The 27,828-nt window shown below is 40.9% G+C and overlaps 1 protein-coding gene across 1 annotated transcript in view; it reads left to right on the forward strand.

The window, feature by feature from the left end:
- Window positions 1-27,828, forward strand: part of AFF3 (ALF transcription elongation factor 3) — a 320,158-nt gene that overhangs the window by 200,119 nt on the left and 92,211 nt on the right. Inside the window, exon 8 of the mRNA XM_085054866.1 lies at window positions 27,579-27,630. Coding sequence (XP_084910992.1) covers window positions 27,579-27,630 — 52 coding nt within the window. The remainder of the gene's footprint in view (window positions 1-27,578; window positions 27,631-27,828) is intronic.

The raw sequence follows: 27,828 nt of genomic DNA on the forward strand, positions 1-27,828 counted from the left end.
GAGAAAAAAGCGGACATGAAAAGAAGGGAACCAACAAATGCCAAAAGAGAAGGAAGAAAGTGAGGGGGTACAGTTAAGAAGTAGGAAAAGGAATTGCACACATCAAGTTTTCAGAAAGAGATGCAAAACTGAGAACAGTGGAAGAGAAAACCAGAAGTCAAAACCTGAAGACAAGTAAAAGCCATTACCAAACTAAAGATGTACATACTGCACAACAGAGGGCTGGATCTGTGAGTGTTAGCAAAGGAAACTAACTCACATAGGCACACATTGATGCCAGTTTTCTTTATGCTGCCCTGCTGCTGGCCTTTCCTGGGTTTCTCTCTTTTTCAACTTCTTCTAGGACAGCTTTATATCCCTGGTGTGTCAGGCAGTCACTAATACAGACTTTAGCAACGTGCACCTGTGCAATAGAGCCTGCAGTGCGCGCATGCACATGGATATGTGAGCCTGTGTGCCTGGTCAGTACTGGTCAGTCTGCAGTGTGGGATGTTCTCTTCTCTGATGCATGTGGAGAAGACCATGCCTCTGCAAGAGCTCCAGCAGTGCCCAGCTGGGAGCCACAGGGGTGTGAAAGGGGGCAGGAGTGCTGCCAGGGGCTCTTGTGGGTAAAAAAGCCAGCACCCTCTTGTGAAGTGTCACTCCCTTGGTGTGTTGAAGGACCCTGGCTGGCATCTCCAGGCAGGGGTGCTAGAAAGGAGCAGCATTGATGTAAGAGAGAGATGGCACGTTCAGGCCTGACAGGGAGAAATTGTGGATGCATCTCACTGTGAATCAGCGTTTCCCTGTGAAAATGGAACAAACAGCAACAAAAAACCCCCCACAAAGTAAGTCATGTTTGCCTAGAGGAAAATAACAGAAAAGACAGGGAGGAGTAAATTAATGTTTCTTTCTTGAAAATGTCTTTTTTATTTTCCTCAGGCATGTTACAAGCCTCACACTCTAGCCAAGCTTATATGATTCAATGGCAGTTAATTCATCCCTGGTGCAGATATACTACCTCCATCCAGACATTATTTATGCAGCTTCAAAGGACAGGTTGATTACCCTCCTGAATCAGGCAGTGAGGCATTTGTGAATCAAGCATTAACATGACATCTCCCCTCAAGATAATCCTCGTGCCTTGCCCACTGGGCTCCAGGTCTTCAAAAACAAACATAACCCTGACACCTGGAGCCCCAGGAGCAGAGGTGCTATCTGTAACCTCCAGAGTACAGAAACCTAGAGTGCAGGGTGCGTGGTGGTCTGTTCAGAGGGTTGGGGTACAATAATCATTTGGAATAGCATTATACACAAGCAGTTTTCCTGTATGCATTAACTCCCTAGATAAGACTCATTACGGCAGCTCTCCACTGCTAATAATATTAAACATTAAAAAACAGTATGCATTAGATAATGCATATTAATTGATGCAGCATCCTAATGAGGCAGATAAATAAGGGCAGTTACTGCAATGCTAAGGATAACTGAAATGGATTTAGGAGAATTATGCAAAAATGGGAAGGAAATCTAAGCAGAGCTGTATTGTTTTGCATGATATTCCTATGGTTTGCACTGCCTTGGCATTCACAGTAATCACCTGAGCTGGCACTGAAGAGCTGCAATAAAAGGTGCAAACAATACAAAAGTGTTAAGCTGTCTGGAGTCTTCCCCAATTGATTCATGTTCCTTGTAATTGAATGCTTTTAAACCATGAGAATTCTGTATTTGAAGGGGTTTTGTTGTTATTCTCAATATATATAGCTCTCTATGGGTCATATGGTTACAGCTTCACTGAGCATTTCCAAACTTTTAGGACTGATCAGAAAAATCCAGTGATGTTTAGTTCTTTTGGTTTTGTGATAAGGGGCTCAATTTTCAAGGGTCAGATAACTTTCACAAATTTTGTTTAAAACACCTAATTTTTATTAAAATCCTTCCCCCTCCCCATATTTTACCAGTTATAGTCTGGTGAGCTGCATTAAGACATGGATATGGATGAAGGAAGAGTGGTCTTTGGTTCTTTAATATTTGCAGTTACAGGATTTTAGTCTTTCTTTGGCATATGTGTGTGTCCTTTCAGTAAGCCTCGGATTGTTGCAATTAAAACTTTAAATTTTCTAACACTTCTTTGCAAGGAAAAGGATTCCAACCAGTGCACATGTTTCAGAAGACCTTGCAGTGACCCGGGAACTCCCGCCTCAGCCAGGGGTCTGGGATCTTCCATCCTCCCACGAGCAAAATATGACAATAATTAAAAAATGGCACAAATATACAAAGCGCTCAGCATGACTCCCGCTCTTGGAATGACTTTCAGTGTACTGTCTGTTGTGATGTTCTTCAGTACCTTTGTGTTTGTAAATGATTTCCAGTTCAGACTACCCAAGGTTAATCATGCCTGACTGTGATTCACTGCTATGCATTTACCTCGACATTTCTAGTGCACTTACTTAATGATATCAGGGCTAGCTACTAGATACCTCAGTGCTGTCTCTTTATTAACCCTCCCACAATTGTTTTCATGCTGAGCTGCTCCAGATTTTTCCCCTCCCTTTTTACAAGAGAATTAACCAAGATTGAGGGAGGCTTTTATAATTTATGGCAGTTATGCAGGTTTTGTCCTTTGCTAATACTCTCTGAGAATCACAGCGTTCACTGTATGTGTGTGTGTGTGTGTGTGTGTGTGTGTGTGTGTGTGTGTGTGTTGGCTTGGTTGCTTTTTCCAGGCATAAACAGATGTTGGCTCTCTTCCTTCCCTATACTGGTCCCCAGCATCACTTGCAGAATGGTTTGCTTAGGGGGATCTTCATTAACAGCACTAAATTCAGCAGCTTCTAAGTTGTGGGTTTGCAGACATTAGCCCTACAGTTTCTTGCCCATCCAACACCTGCTCATCATTCTCACCACCCTGGTTCTCCTTCAGGAAGGAAACATCATGTTGGAGCAACATCACTGTTGTTTTTGCTTGATGTGACACACGTTTCTATTGGCACAAGCATCGCCTGTTGGTTCTTCCTCTCCTCTGTATTGCCCCTTGTATCTTCAGAGTGACTCACAGATAGTTATTCAACAGCCAAAATCTCCTGCTGGTTTCCCCTTCTGCAACGGGAAGACTGAGCAGAGGGGTTACAAGGTGCCTGCAGAGAACAGAGAGAGCCAATCTCAAATACAGGCAATGGGTTTGAGCAAGTGCAGCCAGCTCACCATCCAGCTCCTAGCCCCAGGGAGCTTGTCCTCTCAGCCCTGGCTGACGTGTGTCCTTGACCTTGAGTGTCTTAGGCAACAATTGCAACCTGATGGGACATTGGAGTTGGAAGAGGAGCCTTAGTCCCACCTCACTTCACTGAAAGGCCTGGTGCAAGTTATTTTAAGTCAACCTTGGGCTTCCCCCCAGCTAAAATAATTAGACCACCATGAAGACCATCTCATTAATATTGGTACAAAGTGTTGAAAAATGCAATGTTCTGTAAAAAAAGCTGAGGATTACTCACCCAGAACAGTCAAGGAAATGGGTAGTAGTTTAAGTTTTCAAAGATAGACTTGGGCAGTAAGTCGTAAAAGTCCTGAGGAGTGCCACGAGTAGGGAGAAAGGGAGAGCAGAAGCTGCTGCTTTTTCTAGATACCTGCAGACCTGGTGATCAGTGGCAGCTCCTGCCTCATCACCATTCTCCCATCCTCTCCCCAGAGTTTCAGTCTTGGGACAGGGGTCACACAATTTGAATTAGAAGGATTTGGCTTTAGTTTTGCTGAACTGGAGGGAGAGGTGGCAAATAGAGAAGGGACAAAGCATGCAAGCTGCAGAGGAAAAAAACCCTCCAGCAGTACATCTTCAATATCCTTCTCTTTGTTTGCCAAAAGGACCATGATGGATCAAGTCAATTGAACCAGAAAATAGCTAACAGATGGGTCTGGAGGACAATGGAAAGGGTGAAATCTATGCTAGTGAGGAAGCTGGTTAAAAAAAAAAATACTGCACAAACTTTTATGAGATATAATCCATGTTTTAGCTTTCATATCAAGATACTGGGGCAATTTTCTAATCTTTCGCTGCTTGTGGGCATTTCAATGGCAAGGGCATCTGCAGCAGACACATCAGCCAGTGATTTGGTGAAAACTGTTTTAGTAACTCCACAAGCTCTATCCAGGGCTGTCATGGAGCATATCAATCTGCTCATGAGCCACAGAGGGCCCTGCTCTGCTGAGAAACACAGCTTCCAAAAGATGGTAGCCAGTATGAAATTGCATCTTTATGATAATTTTTGATTTTTTTTGTTTCTAAAAACATCAATATGTCAATGGCTTTTAACATGTATCTGTGATGTTTCTGAGAGGTCTTGCACTTTATGATTAAAAAAAAAAAAAGAAGAAGAATAAAGAAAACAACCCCTTACTATGATGAATGAAGGCAGTGTTTTTCAGAGTGATGGAGGTCTTTAAAACTGCAGAAGTGAAAGGCTGGTGTTTATCCATGAACTAAGTCTCTGGCAGAAGAAGAAGGCTGGCTTCATTGCACTATTCCACCTGTTTACTCGAGCCTCAGCTTGCAGAGCTAACCCCTAACACTGCCAGATTCTCACTCTGCTCAGCCAGTCCAGCAAGGGCAGCTAAAATTTTAAAACCCCCTCCTCAGCTCTCAAATTTCCATGAAAAAGTTCCTTTTTCTGCCCTTTCCCCTGAAATATTACCCTTAGTCCATGTACAGAGTGTTTCTCTGTGTGTTAAATATATAGACTGTTAAAAATGTAATTCTACCATAACTTCCCACTCCCAGAAACAAAGTGATTTCACCTGTGGGATGCATCAGAGCCACTGTGGTATTGTCACAATGCTGATGTGAACATTTCCTGCCAATTCCTAACCTTTTCTGAGCACAGATTTTTTGAGTTTACAGTGCACAATACTGATGATAGTTCACAAAAAACCCTATTGTAAGTTGATACCAAGAAGCCAATTTTCTTCAAATGCTATAAAGACATTTTATTGGAAGACATTTGCTCACACAGATCTTGACTGAATCTGTCTTGAAGGTTTACAAAGTTAAGGAGAAAGAATAAATTTTTATTATTGGTCATTTTTTTGCCATGTAAAAAATACAGACACATAGCAGTCAAAGATGATACAAGTAAAAAATAATCTTTAAATAGCACCTAAAGTCATATTAAAAAGATCTCAAAAACATGATCTCCCTGAAAGAAGATGAGTTGGAGCTGATTTGTTTGGTTTAGAAAGAAAACATGTGGAAACCCAATCTGACCTTAATTGCGGCTGTGGTTTTCCTGGGACAAAATTGAGCTTCTGTTGATTTCGAGTCAGACCAAAAAAAGCATTATCTGAGATGTCAACAGAAATGGGGATAGGTGAATACTAAATAAAACTACTGCTGAGGTCTGGGGGAGTTTTGTTTGACTTGGATGGGGTGAGATAGGGCTTTCACTGTCCTATTTTTAAATGCTATCCCTCTCTTTTACCAGATATAGCAAAAAGCTTGCATTAACCACCCTTATGCCTCAATGCAGAGTTTTATTTATAAAGTACCGTTGATACAAGCCCTCTTGTGTAGCACCTTCACCTTTGCAATCTACCTGTACTCTGCACACTGTAGGGAAAAATAATTAGCAGTGGGAAGCTGCCCTCATTTTGATGCCACCCTTGGCTCAAAGCTGAAGGGGAAAGTGGTTTCATGCAGGAGAAACCTTCACTCCAAAACAGCAGCTTTTGTCCCACTGGAAAACTTAATGTAATGCAGGGCAATATTTCTAATTTTACACCAAGTCAAAAAATGCTTCTGAATCACCAGTGTTCATTTAATGTCATTTAGAATAAAGCTGACCAACTTAACTGATTAAAATATCATCATGCTTGAGGAAATGTTTTCCTGTATTACGCTGAAAGCATATTATTTTTCTCTTAGGCACTGTTTTCCTTGGACTTTGTCATTTGTAAGGGACTAATTAGGAATTTTGTATGTATTAGGTATTAGCTTGGAATACTGTGGTTAGAGAGGGGTTGCCAGGAAAATGAGGAGATGCGAGTACCTGGGAAGAAGCCTGTGTCATCGGAAATGCCTCCAAGAAGGCAGACACCATCGACCCCACCCCGTATTTTTTCTGTGAAGAAAATGATAAATGGAAGCTCAGCGTCTCGCACATTGGAGTCGCGGTGTGCGTGGTGGTGGTTTTGCTGGGCTAAAATTCCTGGTTGCCAGGGTAACACATTTTGGAAATTCTCTACCCTGGGCGAAAGCTGCTGCAACTTGAAACCTGCCGTGGCTGATGCTTGGCGGGGGCACCACCTCTGCTGGCTGTGGGGGGCTGCTGGCTTTGCCCAGGGGTTTGGGGCAGGGAAACGAAACAAAATGGGTCCAAAAGAAAAGTGATCAGAAGTGTTCGATACTTCCAGCATGCCATAACCTGATTCTTTTCTCCACACCATGTCCCGTCAGCCAAAAGATGGGGGGGTTATTTCGTCTCAGGGCTGAATTGCTGGGTGATGGGAAGAGGTGTGTGTGTGCCTGGAGGGTGGGGAGAGGAGGAGGGTGAGAGGGGAAGAAAGAGAGATACAGGGTTCTGGCCACCTGCCAAGAAAAATAACTAACATTTTGCGAAAGAGAAATCCTAAGACTGAGGTCATAGTATGGAAAAAGTCTGTTTCACAGACTCTTGAGCCTGAATACAGGCCAAGTTTTTTAGGGGTTTTTTTTTCCCTAAATGCAGGCATCCTATTAACATTTGAACACTAAAGCTCGTCCAGGAATGGAAAGATTTTGGAATCTGAAGTGCCTTAGTTTTCTACCTTATTGGTACACAGATATAATTTTTTAATAACAAGAAAGTGAGATTGTGAATGAGAAGCTCCCTCATTTTGCTGTTAACTCATTTTATGACTATGAAGATCAAATTAAGGGAATCTAAAGAAGCGCCTGTTTCTCCCACAGAGTGACCAACTCGAAAAAAAGAGACGTTTCAAGCTTGGTGGACAACTTTTTATTTGCCATGCAAAATACAAAAAGATACTGAAACCTGAAATGATGATGAATTTTCCTGTGTGGAAAATACCGACTGTTCAGCCATGAATAGCTATGATTTTTTTAAACCTTTATAGTGGCAGACTGGCAGTTTCATGACAAATTACTTTTCATACCTAACTAAACAAATTACTGAAGTTCTTCAGCCTGAATCTTTGGATTTGGATTAAAAGTCAGAGTGTGGATATTTTTTAACTGAGGAAAAAATAACCCTTTGGATTTGTTAGGATGTTATTGCAAGCAAGTTTTCTGGTCTTTGATTTGCTAAGCTACAACTGGAGTCTGCCTTCCTCAGGGTAAGAATATTTCCACATTATCATTTCACCTGTGGTATTTTAAGAGAGAGAATATTATATCTCAGCATGTATCTTGGCTTTGTGCATTCTGTTCTTTGTTTAGCATGCAGACAAGCTTCATCTCCCAAAAGAGATGTGGAATATATTTATCAGCAATTTAGAATTGATGATAGATTTGACAAGCAAGCAGGGTGACACACTGAAGCTATCAAAGCTGGAGATGAATCAGGACAAAGGTTTGGATGAGGTATATTGTTCCTGAGATTCAAAAGGATTATACTTACTGATCATTTCAAAATCAGGGCAACTGTACCACTGACTTACAAAGATAAAAGCTAAGTTTTTCTGTAGAAAAAAACCAGCCACATGGTTTGATTGGCCCACAGACCTTTTATGGCAAAATAGTGCAATTACAGCTGGCATTTCTGCATGCTGATTTTTATTAGTTTTGTAAGATATTTTGTCAGGATTCATTTGTGCTGATTCCCCTTTTCATGGCATAAACTGTAACCACTTGTGGGTAGAGAAAAGGAGTCTCTTGACATATTTCTTCAGAGATACACTTCAGGAGGTGTGATAGATGAGGTATACTAAATTAAAACAGAACTATCTGTTACCTGATAAACATGTGAACTTACTGCATATTTAATTGTATTAGAATTTAGTGTAATTACAGGTGAAAATTTGTACATTCACCATCAGCTTTCCTACTATCAAAGCAAAGCAGACAAATCAGCACAATTAATATCTTAGAAGTCTTTAATAGCACAATACAGACAAAGAATGAGCAAATTACCCTTTTGTACCTGGTTTGATGACCAATTTTTGTGGCACTTATAATGTGGGCATAGAGAGGGCCTTCTGTTCTGAAGTCCCCCTGAGAGACGAGGCAGGCATCCAGATGTGCAACCCATCTTGATGTAGTTCAGAGGGAGGCCAAATACAGCACAGAGCAAGGAAAAGGGCTGGGGCTGGGAACCCCAGAACACCGTAGAATGTAACCTCAAAAACAATTGTCATTACTCTGGTCTATACTGGTTTTAACTGTTGGTTTTCAGAAATTATTCACGTCCCTGCTCACGTAAAATGTACGTTTTCCTTATACAAAAAATGTAATATGAGACACAAATTTTAATATTTATTATAAATGTAAGCTACAGCACTTTCTATAGACTTCTGTGGAAGAAACGATGAAGGCTTTTACCACGAACTGTTAAAAAAAATCTGTGTTTTCCTCTGTCACACAGTAAGATTTTGATCTCATGAATAATTATAGACAAGCACAATACCTTCCAGCATGACTTCTGTCAGCATTATTGTTTGAAAGACCAAGAATTCCTGTGGGTATCTAGATTGGTGCTTGTGCTGTGCTGCCCATCTCCAGTTCAGTTAAAAAACAATTCCCTGAGAGCAGCAGGCTTTACTGTGAGCAGCCTCTGTAAAGTGGGATGACTTGCATGTGTTGAAAAAGGGCTTGCTACAAAGTGACTGCACATTGTCCGAGCCAGGGAAAAGAAAGAGGACCCTTGTTAGTCAGAGTGGAGGTCTGCTTCCCCTCCACATCCCTCACAGCTGCCATCAGCACAGCGAGCACTGCATCCTGCAGCACAGTAAACCCAGCACAGCTCTGTGAGCGAGCAGTCCAGCTCTGAGGCCAGGAGATGGACAGTCAGCTTAGGAGGGACATCCTGTCCTCCCCTGAAGAGTTTTACTCTTGCAGGCTTTGTATTCAAGAGAAAGAAACCTCTCCCTAAGCCTTTTCCATGGATTTCATTACAGTCTATAAGCGGCTGGCTGATGCCACTCTTCAGCAGGCTTGCTCTCATAAGGAGCCCTGCAGCATCCATATCCTGAGGCTGATGCTGAGTAGGCAGGAGTCAGGGACCAAATTTCCATCTCTGAAGCCTGGGAGACAGTGGGATAAAGAGAGAAGGGGGAAGATCAGAGGTATGGTAACAGAAGATTTGTCATCCAGGATTTTAGGAGTTTCATTACTCCGTGTAACACATAAGACTAAACAAATACGTAAACAATGAGAGGTGGGCAGAAAGCTGGATGCTAAAGGTTAGATTTGTCAAAGGACCTATAATACTGATATTATTCCAAATTTGTATATATTTCCTTCAGACAAAAGTAGGTGGATGACTTAATAACCATCATCTCCAAGCCTTGTGAAAATATTATAAAAAGCAACAGCCCTCCTTTTAAAATTATTTTGATTTATCTTTTTCTAACAGAAATGGGCAAGTATCTCTTTAGCATGATCCCATTTGGCTCAATGACATTGCAGAGCTATGAATTCACTATGAGAAGAACAACTCTTTCTGTGCACTGAAGAACATAAAAGCCTGGGTGCCTAGCTGGAAAGCAAATACCTCCTGCTCAAGCCGCTTACGTTTTTCTACTTGAGAGAAATTAAAATCTCATCTTATTTCTTTGCATGCACTTGTCATCCACTCAGATTTTTATTCAAATAAATCTCCAGTTCTTTTCAAAGAATGTCTTCTGTATGAGTTGCATTAGCTTTAAAGACTCACCAGGAACAGCGTGGTCCAGGCTGACATTCTCCCATCAGAGAAGGAACTGTATGAATCTTATCCTACAATTCTGCAGCTCAGTTAATTAAGTATTTGATGTCCCAAGAAGCTGCTGCCTCCCAAAGCCAAGGAGAGGAAGCTGCCAGACCCTGTTCCCATCTTTGGCCGTTCAGTGACGTTCAGAGACTTTCCACCCATCACACCATGTTACACAACTCTTCCCCTCTCCCCAGCCCACAGTGTTGATGAAATTAAGTAGCATGAAAAATTAACCCCACTGTTGTTGTAATGCAGCTGGGTAATGTGTGGCCTCATTTGCTGCTGCAGGAGAACGTGTGTTTGATGCTTTGGTACTGTGGCTCTGCAGATCTGGCAGAAGGGATCCCAGTAGAGCAAACCTGGGGAACAGCCCCACATCCCTGCCCACTCTCCAGGAGTCCTTGTGCACCTTTGGCCCACTGCCCAGGATGATTTCTGATTTCTCTTTCCCTGTCTTGTTACTTGCTGTCTATCCTCTGTCATCCACCACTTCTGCTTGTTTTTCCCTTCATTTTCTTTCTTGCTGCACCCTACCATCCCATCCCTGGTTTTGTCAAGATTCATCACCTGCAGCCTGATTTCTTACTGTTTTTCACCTCTGTGGGCCCTCCCCTTTTCCTCTTCTGCCCCACAAAGCATGTCTCCATGTCTCCTGAAAAACAGAAAATAAATAAAGAGATATTTATATAACAAGGGATACCAAAAAATACACCCACAGTAGCTCAGGTTTCTGGATTAGTGCATATTATCATTTGCCTCCTTTCTCCCTTCACTTCTCCATCATGCAATCTCTGCTCCATGGTAAAGTCTAACTTTTAACTCCTCTGTCAGGTGCCCAGATATTGCCCCAATCTTCCTTTAGGGCACATAGTTTTCCATTACTTCTCTTTTAAGAATCACACAAGAAAAAGAAAATTAAAAAAAAAAAAAAGGAGAGATTAATGTGGAGAAAAGTTTTACTTAGGTACAAAGTGTTTTCCTTTTATAACTTTAGGTATGATTGACAGATAGGTTTATTTAATCAAATTGCCGTTTCTGACAGTGTATTATTTAATGAGGGAGTTCTTTTTTTTGATTGCATAGGAAATGTGGAAGCATTTGAGAATTTCTGATGTGCTATTTACTCATCCATTATGTTGGGAATCAGTGTAATTTCAATGTCAGCAGTGGAATTAATAACCATAACTGTTATCTGTCACAGAATGATCTATCTGGGGATTTTCTCAGCAAACCAGGATGTATCCCCCACCCTTACACCACAGAAGGAAGTTTTAAAAAATAAGCCAAATTTAAACATGTTTTTGTTTTGATTATGCCTTCCAGGCTGATGGTAAAGGCACATATTTTCAGGCTTTAATTCAGCACTGAGTCACTGATATGAAATCCTTTAGCAGCATAAATTATCCCTATTTTTCCCCCACTTGTTCCACTCAATTTCTCAAACACTTCTATCAAGGATGGCTCCCCATTGAAGTGCACCCTCCCTTCCTAAAAAAACAACAACAACAAAATCCTGACAGTCTAGTTTCTAGAGATAATAAAAAGATCCCTTTCCAGCAGTAGCGTTAATTTGGGCTGACTTTGTTCCATTTTTGGTGCTGTACTTCATTGTTGGACAAACAGGCTTCCCGTGTGACAGCAGGGGAGTGCCTGAGCAGACAAATGGAATTACATAAGGGAGGCAGACAGAGCCCAAATCTGGTTCTACTCCCTTTAGGCTATGTGCAGCCTCACCTAAATAAATAACTGATAAATGAATAAAACCTTTCAACTGATACATTTGATAAGAACCAAGACTTTTTATATTACTCCAAAGTAAGGGCAGTAACTGTTAAATTAATTGCTTTTTAAATAAAACACATAAGAAAAATTTTTAAGTCCTTCATTGTTCCTTAAAGTGTTTTAGTGCCTCATTAATTCTTGATTAGCCTGGTTGTTAAGAGGCCATTATTATGTGGTAATAAGGTGTAGGAAATTACCTCTAGGACTGTAGTCGTGTCACACAGACCTGCTACAGTTAGCACCTCATCAGGTGCTCAGACCAAGTGCCAGTGGTGTAAATCAGGGGTACCCTGCCCGGTGGTGGTGCTGTGTGATGGGCTGTTTGCTGAGATGAGGTGAGTCCTCTGGTGCTGAGAAGTCCTGACAAAATATAATCCTCTCAGCAGTTTCCTGTCCTTCAAGGGCTTGCCAGTCTTGGCTTTAGCAGAACAGGAAAGCTGCTATAAAGCAGTGGAATAAAATTACTTTGCAATTACGTTCATTTAAGTAATTTCAAATATGCCTGAAGCTAGAGCAGATGAAAGTTCACTCTTTGCTCTATGATTTGTTAGGTAGAGTCAGAGGAGATTTGGTGCTGGTCCAGCAGAATATTCCCAAACTAATGACCTCTTCAGGTCATTAGCATTTCTTTTGAACACACAACCCCCCTCAAAGCCTGCTACAAACATTGGTAAAGCTAATCATTATTACCCTTTTACAAACAGGAAAACGATCCTTGGGGGCTATTTTATTGTGATTTGATGCAACATTAATCAGCATTCTAAAGAAAAAAACATATTTCTATGTCCCAGTCTGCATCTATTTATTTTTCAGTGTGTATTATGCTTTTCTTTCCCTAAATCTCTTTGAGGTTGATGCTCTAATGCTCACAGCACACAGCTCCCAGTCATTACCTGTACAGGGTATGTGATACAGCAGCATCATCATCTTTGAAGAGCACTGAAGATTCTCAGAGCTAAAACCACCACGTTCTCACTGGTGCTTTCCTTCTTATTCCCTCCTGGCTTTCAATCTTTGCAGAGCAGGTGAAGCACAGTCCCCAGAGGAGGGAGAGCAGCTCAGGGCCAGCGTGGCCACAGTGCACAGATGCCCTGTGGGCTGTGCCAGCGCCTGCTCCCTGACCTCTTCTGGCTGTTGGGTGTCACAGGGCATTCACACCTCGGGAGTGGTGTCAGAGCAAAGCTGCAAGAGGCTCATGTTGTGCCTGAACCCCCAAAATGGGGCTGTGGCCTGAGTTTTGGTGCTAAATATCCATGGGTGTAGTTAAATAGCTAAGCACTGATTTCGGAGTGCATCCACCTGGGTCTCCAACATTTTCAAGCCTCTGGTGTGGTTTCTTGGGCCATGTGTGGCAGTGTCCCTCGCCCCAGCCCTGAGTGCCATCCCAGAACTCCTCAGGGACTGACCCTGAGCCAAAAGCAGCTAGAGAAGGACACCTCCTGTGTCTCTATTTAACCCTTTGTCAGCCTGGAGTTGGGGCTGTGGGGCAAAATCTCCATATGTGGTATTTCAGCTGCGTCAGAAGCCAAAGTAGCCCCAAGACCTGTGCATGGGTAGCTGCTACAAGCTATGGGCACCATTCCCCCTCATCCCCAAGCCACCAGGCCCCAGAGGGCATGGCCTTCCAAGATAATTTTCACCCACCCTTTATCGCTGTGACAAAGGACATATATTATTAATGAATGTCTTCTGATAATAATTAGCAGCCCAATTGTCATGGCTGTTACAAGGGTGGGGGGAAAACTCCACCAAAAACCAAGTATTTAGGGGATATTTCTGAGTGCAGTTTCAGATCTCACAGAAACTAATGGAAAAAGCAATTACAGCCCAAACCAAAGACTTTTAGGAGTTAATAACTGCATGAGTAGCAGCAAAGAATGTCAAGAGTTAACAGTCCCAGCGTGGTAAAAGTTTATTTAATCCTACTCTAAACAAGCAATATAACAAATCCTTGTTAGGAATGAATGATCTCTCACATGTATCTTAAAATAATTAAATTTTGATTTAAAATACCAAAATAGGTCAAATGTTGTGGGTTTTTCTGGTGGAAATTGAAATAGTCCGGTCCAATTTTGGTTTTTATAGTCCAGTCCAATTTTGGTTTTTATTTGCAGCATTTTACAGATGAATAAATACATTCTTTACATAAAACCCACTTCCTCTGTCTCAGGCAGGAATGCCTGTTTGCCAGAGAATTAGAGACGCTTGAGTGTTGACATATTCTGCTCTGGTAGTTCTGCTGTGCTCTGATGGAAGAGATATTGTTGTATGGAGAAAGATACTGGTTTGGCACCTCTTCACCTTCCCGCCTTTGTCTGGCTTTCTTTCACTTAAAATTCCCTTCTAGCATAGGCTCCAAAAATGAATTAGAGAGTGAACAAAGCAATATGTTGGGACACAGGTACGTCTGAGGCAGTGCCTATGTCTTCCCAACAGAATCTGGAGTTTCCTTCCCAGTTCTGAATCTGATTGAACAGTGTAGTGTGACTTTGTTTAAAAACAGTGAATCTCTTTGCCTCTATTTCATCTTTCTGACTGAATGAGACTTGTCATAGGTTTGCTTATTTTTGATTTCATAGGCTGTTAGGAAATGTACCTACACAGAGGTCTCTCACTAGGAACAGTGCAGTAGGATGAAGCCAAATAACAAATTGGTACCTGTCTTGATAGGATGGGTCCTAATTCACACCAGTTGATTATCCTGGTAATGGGGAGAATAAGTCCTCACGCTTTGGTGTTCAGCTAGATGGAAGAGTGGGAGAAAATATCAATAAGAAAATCCTGACAGACCTTTTTTTGCTCCCTGTTCCTCTTTGGCACTCCTTTAAATTGCAAATAAACTTGAAGCATTCTAGACATTTATAAAAAGATGTAATGAGGGCTGTTTGCTGCATCTTTAGAACAGAAAAAACCTTTCTGTAGTACACTGAAAAATGCACAATGATTTCCTTAGACTAATAAACACTCTGCTGAAGGTAGTCTAAGGGTTTATAGAACTTCTGGAAAGTTATTTACATATTTCAAAGGTCTTTATTGTCAGTCTCCTACATTTTGCCTATTTTATTTCTTATTTTTATCAGCCATCTCTGCTGTTGTCAGCACTAAAAATATTTAAGTGCCTGATATAACATGTACAACTGAAATTTTTTCTCTTATCAGTAAAAATCATTTGCCTTGAAGGTAATATAGTGGGCTAAATTAATTGCTGATGAAACTGGTTTTACTGACACTGATGATGAGAGTAGCCCAATATGTTTTGTGCAGGAGATCTACTTTTGACCATCAACAATGTTACTAATAAATTGAATTCTTCAAAAGTCAAGTGTCATTCCTTGGATATATGCCTTTTTAAATATATATTGCATAATATAGACACAATATTTGATCACAATTCATTTGCACCTGTACTAAATTAACACATTGTTATCTGTAGGGTTTATTCTTACTTAAACAGATACTTAGCCACAGCTCTGTCAATATTAAGTCCTGCATATTTTATTTCCACACCCAAAATTACTTCTGAAATAATAATGATTGTTTTGATTGGACTCAGGCTGATATCAAATAATAGCAAGTTAGATGACACTTTAAGCCATTTTTTCAAAGGTGGAGTTAGAGCCATTTCTTCATAGGTAGATCCTGTAGAAGGCTACGTACAATTCATTTCCTGGGAACTCAGTATCAGATAATCCTAAATGTCAAACATGCAAACCAAACAACCAGCTATATGATGGAGTAGATTTGAGCAGGTGGTCTTTATTCCTATCTGATTTTGTAAAACAAACAAACAAACAAACCTAAAAAGGCAGCAACACAAATCCTTCCATTTCCTTCATGTAACAATCTGAGAATCCATCTCCTGTATGCTTTGTTCATACCAACGCTTGCTCACAACACTGCTATGGATGTTTGCTTCTATTAATGGCAGTCTGACAACTGATGATAGAAAAAATATTTCACTGAAAGCTTCAATTAACTGTCAATGAGTAGGAATAAATGAAAGAAACCAGTAAGTATTGTGGACCCATATGGAACTCAAAACGAAGCTAGGTTTAGAACTTTGCCAGCTGAATTAAATTAGCTTCTGAATCAGTATGAGTAACTGATATTTTATTACAATAAAAATCATATGGGGTAGCTGAAAATAAAAGTAGTTATGTTAATTTTCTCAGCAAAATGAAAAAAAACCACATTCAGAGTTAATAATTTCATTTAGGTTACCTTACTCCTGAAAGTACTTGGGCAGCCTTGTTACAGTACTAGATATAAGCATATTTCAAAGTAATGTTTTTGAAAGAAGAAAATGAAAGTATAGCATTTCAGAAATGTTGAAATTTGTAATTTTACATAGAATTTAAACTTCTTTAGATATTTAGGGAAAGACCATGCTCAAAGCTAGAAACTTCCAAGCATTTTGGCTGGTCTTCACATTGTTAGTGATGGCTAAATTATTTGTTAGAAAATTCCCCTCAACTCTAAATCACTCACACAAGACTCTAGTTAGTCTTGTCTATGCTTGAGCCTTTGTGGAAAATGATTGTTGATATTTTTCTCTAGATGATTCAAAGTTTCCAAAGGTTTAGGATGGTAGAAAGCATTATCGGACATCATTTAGACTTCCAGATTATTATTTTTTACTCGATGGTCGTGGTAGTTAGCAGCTGGGTGGTAGAAGCTGGCAATCAGAATTCAATTGTGTCTAATTCATCTTTATACACTACTCCTATTAGTTAAAAAAGGATAACCCTTTGCAAGTGACATTACAACCCTGATACAGGATTTTTGACTGATTTTTTTCTCAGAAACTGCCAGCATGGTACTGCCAGCATGCCAAGCTGGTGTCCGGAAGAAAATTTAAGAGCAGCGATAAAAGGAAAGGAGAAAATAGAAGCCCTTCTTGCAAACAAGGGTTTGTAATAGATATTCTGACATGATATGAATGATGAGGGATGGAAAATTCATAAGGTTGTGTAGAAGTGAAACACACGCTCTGAGCATAGAAGACTGACCTATAACTCATAAGATAGTGTGTGTCGAGTGAGTTATGAGAGTTGTTCCCTGGTGTATATTTAAAAAGAGACATTAGAAAGGAGATATAGTGTGGTTTACTGTTTGAGAGCTAAATTCATAATTTTTTCCAAAGAGTGTTTTTAGGAAAAAATGCTTTTTCTTTTTTTTTCTTTTTTTTTTTTTTTTTTTTTAATACATACATATTGGAGTCCAGGTGGTGTATTTCTGCACAGCATGTGCATCTGAACGCTGGGGATAAAACTCTTCTCTCCAAAGGAGCAGCCCTAAGCTGATTGTTTTTGCTGTTGATATGTCCCGAGGAGGTTATTTCTAAGAAAGAGGAATGGCCCATTTTGCATCCTAGAAGGGGATATCTCAAAGGTGAAGCAAGCAGGCCAGAAGAACTTGGTGACATCAGACCCCAGGGCAGCTGAGGGTCTGTGCCAAGAAGCCCCTGGACAACGCTGCATGCATACCTCGACTGGAGCTGCTCAGTGCAGGTTGAATTAACAGGACCCTGCCTGGGTAACCATCCCTTCAGTGCTGCTCCATGGGAAGCAAAGGAATTAGCTGACCACTGCAGATGGTGCATGTGTTTTCTTCCCCCAGCAGTGAAGTTCATGGCCATCAGCTTCCCCCAGATGCCAGTGCCAGCTCCAGCTTCCCTGTCCCTGCAGAGCCTGTGCCCCATGTCCTGGCACTCCCTTAGCAGCCCCATCCCTCTCTCCCTCAGCCCATCCTCAGGCAAACTGAGGACTCTGTTTTGGTGGGACTGCTATCAGTTTGGAGATGTCTGCCTTGCTGGGATTATCTTTTCCCCTTCCAGCATCTTGCAACACATCAAAAGCAGAGAGGAGCGACGGGAATACTATCTCTAACTCACCATCTCCTCATAAGTTAAGCTCAATAAGCTTAATAAACCCGTTGGAAACACCCTGGCCATGGATGTAGCTTGAGGAGCAGTGCCACCCCTCTCTCTGAGCTGAGCATGCAGGGTGCATGTCTCATAAGGAGCAGCAATCCATTTGCCCTGTGGGGCAGAACCTGCCCGGCATATAGCTGAGAGCTTTGCTTTCCTTTCACAGTCTGCCTCGGAAGGAAAAAATGTGTTTTTCCCTATGCCTATCTTGGCTGAAAATGAAAGGCTCTGAGAAATCTGCTCTTGGGAGAGGTTTAAGCCCATTCCCACAGAAATCTGAGGGCTGGAAAATTTTACAAAAGTCACAATGGCCCCTGCATATTTAATTCACAGAACTCCCTGTGGCTCAATCCTCAGCATCCAGTGAGTGATAGCACATCACACTGGCCATACATGAGCTTTCAGGTCTTTCTCCCTCTTGTTTCTTTCTTTCTTCCCCACTCTTGCCACACACTGAATTAGTTATTTGACAATTTATTCTGACATTGTATTATTCCAACAATAGTGGAATGTAATGGTATGTAATTAGGAGCCAGAATATAACAGTGGTATGAAGATGATTTTGGCAGTAAGATTTTTTTAAATTAAAATTTCATTACTTGAAAAGTGTCATGCTATTGCCCTTTCCAGTGTGTGAACAGTGTCCATGAATGAAGGGGATGTCTCTCAGAGATGGATAGCATGACTTTCAGTCTCTCACATTCCAGCTGGAGATTCTTCCAAGGCACTGCTCTTCCATACTATGTGAACCTATAAGGGCACAATATATTTTAAAGTGTCTGTAAAGTGTTGATTTTACAGTGAAACTCCTTCGACTTTTGAGTGGGTGGGGTTGTTTAGGGAGCTGTCTGGGTAGCATCTGGAGTTGTGAGATGTCTGTAGCACTACAGACCTGTCAATTTTCTATAGATTATCCTCACGGTGCATATCTTTAAATAAAATGGTATGCTTCCTTTCACAGTAGCCAACTGGATTCTTGTCTATTTGCTTGTTTTAACCACTTTTTCTCCATCTAGTCAAATAAACCTCTAAATTCAGTGTGTATGCCATGGAACTTCATCCAAAACTATACTGTCTCCTTCCTGACAAGGCTGACAGAAAGTATAATCACTTGTATTGTCCAGAGTACTGTTTACATAAAGGAGCAATAAATACCTGTTGAAATTTTTACTGGAGGCCTCCCAGATGGATGGTTCATTTATTATTACAGACAGGGTTTCATTTACTTAGTTATTAAAAAAAGCAGGCCGCTACAGCCCATTTATAACTATATTAAAACTAAATGAAGCTATAAGTATTGCAGACGGGACTGAGTAAAATACATTTAGTGACTTTCCAGGAAATGGCTAGGCAAAGTATTTGAAAGGAAATGCTGAAAACTTTGGGGGTCCTGGTGTGTCTTTCACAGATGTGCTTCTACTGGCTGGAGCTGGAGAGGGAATGCAGGAGGTATAGTTCCCATGTGTTCCTGTGCCATGTATATATTCTTCAGTAGCTTTTCTGTATCAGCCAGTCAGCCGTGTGCCTTTGGGAATTTGCCTGTTCCTTTCTTCCTCTAGCCTTTCTTGACACAAAAAGCTCCAGCTCAGGATATCAAATAATCTTCTTCTTTATCCCAGAGCCAGAATATCCACTTACAAGAGGAGATGAAGCTGCTCTGTCTGCATCAATCTGCAAAGGAAAGGCAGGTTAATCAGGTGGATTCCAGAGGTCTTAGTTTGGAAGGTATCACCAGAGGTGCAGCAGAGACAGCTGTGAAATTGGAGTGAAGGTTGTAGATGGTCTTTTTGGCACTTTGTAGCACTCAGGACTTTTCACCAGACATTCTCACCCGTCCTTTGAATAAAGATAAATTGGTCACTGAATGGGAAGCACATGGTCGTTTGTGAACCAGGTCATGTTTTTATTATGTCCAAGCTAGGCAAATAAAGGACAGTCCCAATAAGGAAAGGCTGGTGTCCCAAAGCATAAGAAACTGTTGCCCATAAATTGGTGGGGTAGAAAACCTAGAAAAAAGGAAGCTTGAAATTTTTAAAGCCGTTTGTTAGGTTAGCAAAAGGCTGCATTTCAAGAGTCAAGGCAAAAAACAACTTATGTACTTATGTACATGAAACATAACAGCATAAAAAAGAAAATGTAAAATACTGAGGATGGATAAAAGGATGATAGTAGAGGGAAGTTCAAGGACAGTGAGAAGGACAGTGAGAAGGACAGTGAGAATATGGGGTGTCTTAAGGCACATGAAAAACAACAATAATAAAGAAATTCTAGCAATAGCCCCTTATTAGCTGGAAGTATTAAAGCTGTAATAATGTTAGAGTCAATTTTTTTTTTTTTTTAATGAGAAAAAGCAGGTTTGCCTGTTAGACAGACAGGAAGCTGAACAGTGTCTACAGACAAAGTAAGTTATTTAAAATCAGTTACCCTAGATAGAAGTATCCATAAGCCTCAGATGCCATCCTGCCACCATACAAACATTGTGTGGAGGACCACTGGCTAGCAAAATCTGAGGGTCATTTGTGATGTATCTTGAAATGTGGGATAAACCTCACCCTCATGATGACTCCAGCTTAAGGATAAATACTTGTAGTGCTGGGGATTAGGCAGCAAGAGATCATTTGTAAGGAAATAATCACTGAGTACAAAATCAGATGCTGCACATTCAGCAGGGAGACTTGGCAGTGGCAGCTCTGTCTCAGAAACATTAAATTCCCCAAGATTTCTGCCACAATGGCTGACACATAGGCAGTACTGCAGTTCATGCACTCATACTTCATTTCACATTTGAAATGAGTATTTTTTAGGTGGCAGCATCAGCAATGGCTCGGAAATCAGAGAGAAAGCTTTAGTAAATAACTGCTAATCACACCCAGAGAGGCTTGGGGGGTGCGGGGGCAGGGAGGCAAAAAATGGATTAGCAAATTGCAAGCAGCATGTTCAAAACTTCTATTCCTCAAATGTGTTTCCTCCTGTCACACAGAGCATGATTAGCCATGAAACTCTGGTAAGCCCTCAGAGTGATTGGACTACTTAGGCGAGAGCTGCCGGTGTGTTGCTCATCACCCCTCTCTCTGAGTATTCATGCATTTTTTGGTGGCTTCTTGCTCGGGGAGTAGCCTCACAGGGGTTTGTTTCCTTGCTTTCCTGAATTTCTCTCATTTTTAAGGAGTACTCTGGGTGCTTCTGCCCAAAAATCACTCTCAGGAATTGGAGTGGTCTGTGGGCACTTTCTCACCAGCCTGCCAAGGAGTTAGAAAATTCAGGGTATGATTCAATTACATTTGTTGTCCCTTTCTTTTAAAGGGGAAAACATCACCAGGGCAAACACAGTCGTTCACTGGGGCAGCTGCTGCAGAAGAAACCTTATTTCAGCTTCTGCTCATAGAAGAGAGTGATGGCTTTATTCCTTGGAGAGGACTGCCTTGCATTTCTAATGAGACCATCAGTGTAATGGGAATTTAGCAGAACATTTAGCTGGTTTAAATGGTTTTGGAGAGCGGTGTAGACCAGCTTAGATGGATTCAAGCCAAGGACAGAAAACTTTTCCTTCAGAGTATCTATTTTTTATTGGAATTGCTAATTCTATTTCTATAGACTGAGTCAGTTTTTCAGGCATTTAAATTCTACACTCTGGAATTAAATCTCACATTGATATATAGGCTTCATTCCAGCATTAAGTACATTAATATTTCACCAGCCTGATTTTACTGGCTTTCTCCCTCTGTTTTTAATTAGATTTGACGGTATTCTATATAATCATGTTTTCTTGCATGTTTCTGTGTAGTGGAACTTGCACAAACTGTTTGTTGAGGGATTTTTACAACTTAAACATCATATATTCAGAGTGAATTTTAGATGTTGCAAGCCGCGCTTGCAGAGGTCTTACAAGCCTGCTGAAAGCTCTATTACAGAACTTATAAAATATCTTCCTGATCTAGTTGTTTACCTTAATCCATAAGCTTTTGACTTTATTTTGTATAAAACAAAAATAAATACTACACTTTCCAGATAATATAAATGCATAAGCTTTTGACTTTATTTTGTATAAAACACAAATAAATACTACACTTTCCTGATAATATAAATGCATGAGCTTTTCTGAAATGAAGCATTTGCATCAGTTGTAGCACCAGAGTAAAAAGTAATTTCAGCAATCAGAATCTAATTAATTAAAAATTACTACTGTATAAAACCAGCCACTCCTATATTTAGGATTAGTAAACAAAGCTATTTGAAATACCTGTTTTGGCTGTAGGTAAGTAGTGAATATAACTGGCCATCTGTTATGTGCAAGTAACCAAGGTAATAGCAACAACATTCGTTTCCCTTTTTCTCTCTCTGTCTTTTTTTTTTTAAGAATGGAAACATGTTCATCTGTTTCTTATGAATTCTCTGTACTTCTTACAAGGCATATTTTTCCTTGCATTTCTCTTTTAGAAAGCAATGGAAGTCAGCCAGAAACTGAAGGTACATTTGTCTTATCGGAGCTTAAGTCATATTATGTACGTGAGCACTCGTAGCTGAAACAATCCCAGTAACATAAGGGCACTGTCTGGGTAGGGACATCATATTCCCACCTGGTGTTCTCTCATTTTGCTGGGGACAGGAGTTAAAGGTCTTACATGGTGCTGTGCCTCCGGGAAGGTTTTGTTTTGCTTGTTTGTAATGTGAAGGAATACTTTTCTTCTCCTATATCAGTGCATCATTTGTGACTTTAAACATCTGGGGTCAGTCTGAAAGCCTTCTAGCATACTGCTGCTTAGAATAATATCTATTTTCATTCTGGGTTTCTGGTAATATCAAAACTAATGTCCAGTTCTTGAAAGGTCGCTGTGCATTTATAGGAAAGAAAATAAAATGCCAATATTGTACATTGAAAAATAAGATAATTTTCCAAAAGCATTCAGAATTAATCATTGTGGTAGCATAAACTCAAATGAGCACTTAGTTATTTGATTTTGGTATTTCATCATGACTCTTTGCTTAGTGGGGTTCCTCTTCAGCTAAAATCAAAGTATTTTTCCACTACTGAAGTTCCTTTCCTACATAATGAGCAGAAATCGTAGAAGTCCGTACTAAACACGGTATTCTGACTGAGATGCTGCCTAGAATTAAACTGGGACAATATACTTGATGAGATTAACACATTCAGGAGATCTTTTACAGCTTGTAAAGACAGTGACTTTTGGGTTTATTTAAATAACAATTACAATATACATACATTTGTGCCCTGGGCTCACAAACCATTGGCATATTCTCTCCTAAAGCTTTAGTGTTAATGATTTAATTACTATCAATATTTTTTCTTTCCCTTCTTGATTTTTTTCCTGGTTGTTCTAATTATTGATATTACCATAAAGAAAAATCGTATCTTGTATAGGAGCTTAGACCACCAGAGGGACATAAAGAGAGTTTTGTCCCTCATTTGTATAACCTCTCTTGAGGTGTCAAAAGGGAACCACTCTAATCACAAAAAAAAACCACAGCAGCATTTCTTGAGCGTTTTATGCCTCAATAAGTAATTTTCAGGGGGAAGGAAAGAAGACATTAGGCCAAGGAATGTGAAATTTATCAGAGGTTAAAGTGAAATATGAGGTATGATGCCTGCTGCTTCTTTCATGTGGACCAGCAGATGTGAAGGGTAATTCCAGGCTTGAGGCATGTCTTCACCATGGAAGAAAATGGATATCCTCCTAAGTAGGGCTATGCTGGAAGCGTCTCAGACTGGCTCCATACGTTAAAAGTGACAACAGATTCCCAGCTGGCTCTTGAGGATGACCTCCTCCAGACACTGCACCACTGACATCTCCTTCCCCAGCAGCTCCTTCTTCTCAGAAGGAAAATCTTCCAGTTCTTTCATAAATCTTTGACATAAGGCCTGGCTCTACCCTCACACTTGAAACGTGTTGTTACTTTGATGTTAATTCCCAGAGGGGAAACTAGATGTCTTCCTGCTATTCCCTGGACTCTGGCTGGGGCTCAAGATAACACTTGCTTGGGACTTAACTTCCCAGCAGTGACAAATCAGGAAAAAAAAGCAGATAAACAAAACAGCAAAGCTGCAAGTCTCAACTAGTCCATTTGAGCAAGGTGGTTCCCTGGCAGCCTGTGATGACCTCCCATCCAAATTCCCTGTAAGTTTGACCAGGAGCAACTCCTGGCCCTTTGGCATGCTGGAATGAGCAGGAGTCCCACAGGTCTCTCTGAGTGCCCCACATGGCTCCCCTGGCCCCAGTACCCCACTGAACCAGTGCAGTGAGCAGCCTGCAGATTAAAACAGGTCAGGCTTTCTAATAAACTGTGTAGGAGATTTGGACACAGTCACACTGACATTGGCTGATGTTGTATATCAGTGCCCTCTAGACCACTTTGTATTTTCCACTGCGTGTAAGCCTGCACACCCCCTCCTTTTTCCCTGTAACTGAATGGCCCATCACCCCAGGCTGTGACCCCCTAGGAGAATGAAACCAGCTGGCTTGCTGAGGCATTTCTCAATATCCCAAACCCATCCTCATTTCCTTTCATTATGTCTCTACCTGTCACATTCTTTGTAGAGAAAGGAACAAATGCATTAATTAGAGTGCAGTGAACACTCCTGCCTGAGCCCACCCCTCACTGCCTCCACAACCTCACAGAGATTTCACTAAAAATGTGTAATTAGGTTCTGCAAAGTGACTTCCTGAACGTATGTGCTCTTTTCAAGTGCAGAAGCTCTAAGTGGAGCTGTGTGTTTCTCGCAGAGCTGCTCTGAATAGCACTTCATTTTTCTAGCTTTTGTTTACAAGGTTGTATTTACTTACCTCTTTACCAGCGTCCGAATACATCAAAACCAGGTGCATTTTAAAAAATCTGAAAGACCATGGATGATGTCGCTTACTGGCCAGGATTTTGCGTGTTCTGAAAAAAGTGTAATGGCTGCTTTTGCACATGAGCTTGTCTGTGCTTGTCTCTCCATCCTTATACTAGTTTGCCAGAACATGTACAGAAATCCCATCCCAAACAAGGGTTCATTTAAGCATAGTCTGAAATGCTGTGCTAACACAGGGTGTACCAAAGCTCATTCTGTGCTGAATCTGTGTCGAAGTGCTTTTCAGATAAATTACAAATTAATGCAATGCCTCTTGTGAAATTAAAGTATTTTTCTTCTCATCTGTTCTCGCTCTCTTCAAGTGGGGTCTGCCAGTCCAGTTAGGGACTTTTTTTCAACCACCATTGTTTTCATGATGGAAATGAGCTGTTGAGGGGAAACATTCCTCAAAAGCATCCATACGCAAAATTTTATCTACCTTACTTAAGACACTGACTGCAAAAAAAATCCCTATAACATAAACACCCTCTCCTCACCCCAGGTGTGCTTCAGCCTGGGCTGTGAGAGCTGCCCTGGTGCCCAAGGAGCTGCTGTCTCCAGGACAGCTTCAGCTTCACCTGCCAGGTGACAGTGAGTCCTGCTCTGGCTGTGGCTTTGTGGATGAGGGCTGTGGGCCTCACCTGGGAGTGAAAGCTGTCTGGGAGCCAGTGAAGACTTCCAGGCACAGAGGTTGTACCCACACAGCTCCTGCCTTTACAAGGTAGACACCTGCACTGGCAGCCTGATACATCCTTGTGACAAATATATGGATCAGGCCAAATATATGGCCAGGTCCCACTCTAGGGGGAAAAAAGCAAGCAAGCAAGTAAGCATTTTATGATGACCTGTTTTTTCCTATCCCCTGTGTTAGGAGCATGTTTGTAGGCTGGTGGTAGTTCCAAAAGGGGCCGCGAGCCCCAGGCAGGCAGTGCTTTTCTTGGAAAGCAGTGCTTCTGAAATGAAAAACAGACAGGGAAAATAGAGACGGGCTAAGACGTACAAGCAAGGAGAGTCTGATGGACCAGTGCTGCGGTTTCTTTTTCCTTTTGTGTGGACGGTACCTGACTGTACTCCTTGGCTCATACCTCCACACAACCCAAAGGCTTCAAACTATCCCAGTTGCTTCTAATGACAAGCTTACAAGACACTTTTTATATGTTAATACAAAAATCCAGGATGCTAATAAATACACAGAGCTATCTAGAACGTTTCATAATAGGCTTTTGATTTTTCAGCTTCCATTTAGAAGAACTAAATTGCTAAACCCAAAGCAAATACAGTTAACTACCACATCACTAGCCAAAATTCATGTACTCAAAGTCAAGGGAGAGCAGGCAGTGACACCCTGGGAGTTCTGCTTTTCACACAACATGCATACCACTTTCTGGTTAAATCACTATCAGTGCAGATTTCATCACACAGATGCTGAATCCCAGATATGAGCTTTCTGGGTTTGAGCACTGTTTTCTCAGGGATGGCCTAAACAGATCTAATTAAGAGAATGAGCAACTATAAGATTGTTTGGATCCCTGTAAGTGATGGGATCCAAAGCCAGTGTGGATCTTGTGGTGTTTACAGGAAGTTTTGCCTCTCTGACACTGTTTAGTTCCTAGGAGCTGTGTCCTATGTCATCATACCTGTCCTGTTTGCCCACTTCTCAACAGGGCTTGTTAGCTGGGTCAGTGCCTGCACTGATACTGCCTTCAAAGCCTTTGCTGACTCAGGAGATGGCAGAGACAGCTTTTTCTTGACAATGGACTTACTTCAAGATAAAACATGTGAGATTGTCAAGTCCCTCCAACTCAATGGGTGTCTTGTATATTTGAGGTGTCTGCATTGTAACGAGATTTTGTTGAATTTGATATGTTGATTTTACAGAGGAGAAGTCTTGGCACAAGTAGAAGGAAATGTGGGGAAAAAAGCAAGAGGAGAATCTTTAAGAGATGAACTAGCAAGAATTTCTGCTCTGACCCCAGTCCTGTTCTTATACACCTACGTTCCCTGAGAGGTGCTGTGGGGAAATAGGGAAGCAGCTGTGACAGCAGCAACAGGCAGGGACTGTACGTACAGTGAGGAGCTGAGGAGAGCGTGGTGAGGCTCTGTGCTCTTTTAAGGCACAGCACACCATGTAGCCCATGTAAGAGTCATGCTTTTCAGGCACACTCTTGGAAGATCTTGGCACAAATACAGGGAGGTGGTTTGAAATTACTACATATGTCTTCTTGCGATACTTACACTCCGGGGACCACCCACGTCACAGAATGTGTTTGAATTGCTCACTGAGCTTTCTTCTGGAGTCAAGATGAAATTACAGATTCTTTTTTCCCAGAGTGCAAGAAAAATTAGCAACTTTCTGAATTATTACTATTATTACCAAGGCACTTTTTAAAAATAGGTCCTATTATTGAAGACTTTTTAAGCACTGGGGGAAATCTTTCACCTCTTCAGCTCCTTTAACTGTTGGTTACTTAACCTTGGATTGTAAAAAAATGCATGGAATTAAAACCAGAATCCTCTTCTTTGTAAATCAGTTTAAGCAAGTTGAGAAAAGGATATAGGAAGGGAGGATGAAGTCCTCATTAGAAAAGATGCATTATTTTCTATGTTTACATGACAGTGAAAGTCTGTGGATAGTCTTGTGCACTGAGACAATATATTTTAGTTTTAATTGTTTCAGTCGATGTCAATTTTACATCAAACATGCAATTAAGTAAAAGTGGCCTCTGGGAAACATCACTGAACCTCATTTTGTGCTGCAGTAACGCCAGTGTAAACATCTACTTCTGTTTTGTAAGCTCAAAGCCAAATGGACAAAAAAATTCCTCTCAGGGAGACTACTGACCTGTCAGCAACAAAAATACTATTTTTTAGCATATAAAAATTGTTTGTCAGTGATTGTAGTAACAAGAATCTTTGCAAAATCCATTTTACTCTAATAAACATTTTCTTTTGGTCAGCAATAGTAGGAAGTTAATTAAGTCAGCTGATAGCAACTGGATAAGATATAAAGTGCCACAGCTACAAAGTTACTGGGATAAAATGTATTTTCTTTCTATTTACATTATTAAATATTTATGGTAGCTCTGAGAAAATACTCAGTCTAAAGCATTTTGATAAGTTATAATTTATTCTGCTTGCTTTCCAGAATGCTAGAAGATGACCTCAAGTTAAGCAGTGACGAAGAGGAGAATGACCAGGTAAGAACCAGACAACTAACATGTCACTTGTAGCCTGTTTCATGTCAAGACTGAGCTACTGCAAATATTTTGCTAATGCTTTTTCAAAACATACATAAAGGTTATCAAAATACATGGCAGTACTGTAACTGGAGTAACAGATGTTGCTGCTCAGAGCCAGCCTGCGTATGCTAACTGCTGGATTGGTAGGGAAGGGGC

This window comes from Lichenostomus cassidix, chromosome 1 (assembly GCF_008360975.1).
Source record: "Lichenostomus cassidix isolate B80296 chromosome 1, HeHo_3.0, whole genome shotgun sequence".
NCBI classification, from domain to species: Eukaryota; Metazoa; Chordata; class Aves; order Passeriformes; family Meliphagidae; genus Lichenostomus; species Lichenostomus cassidix.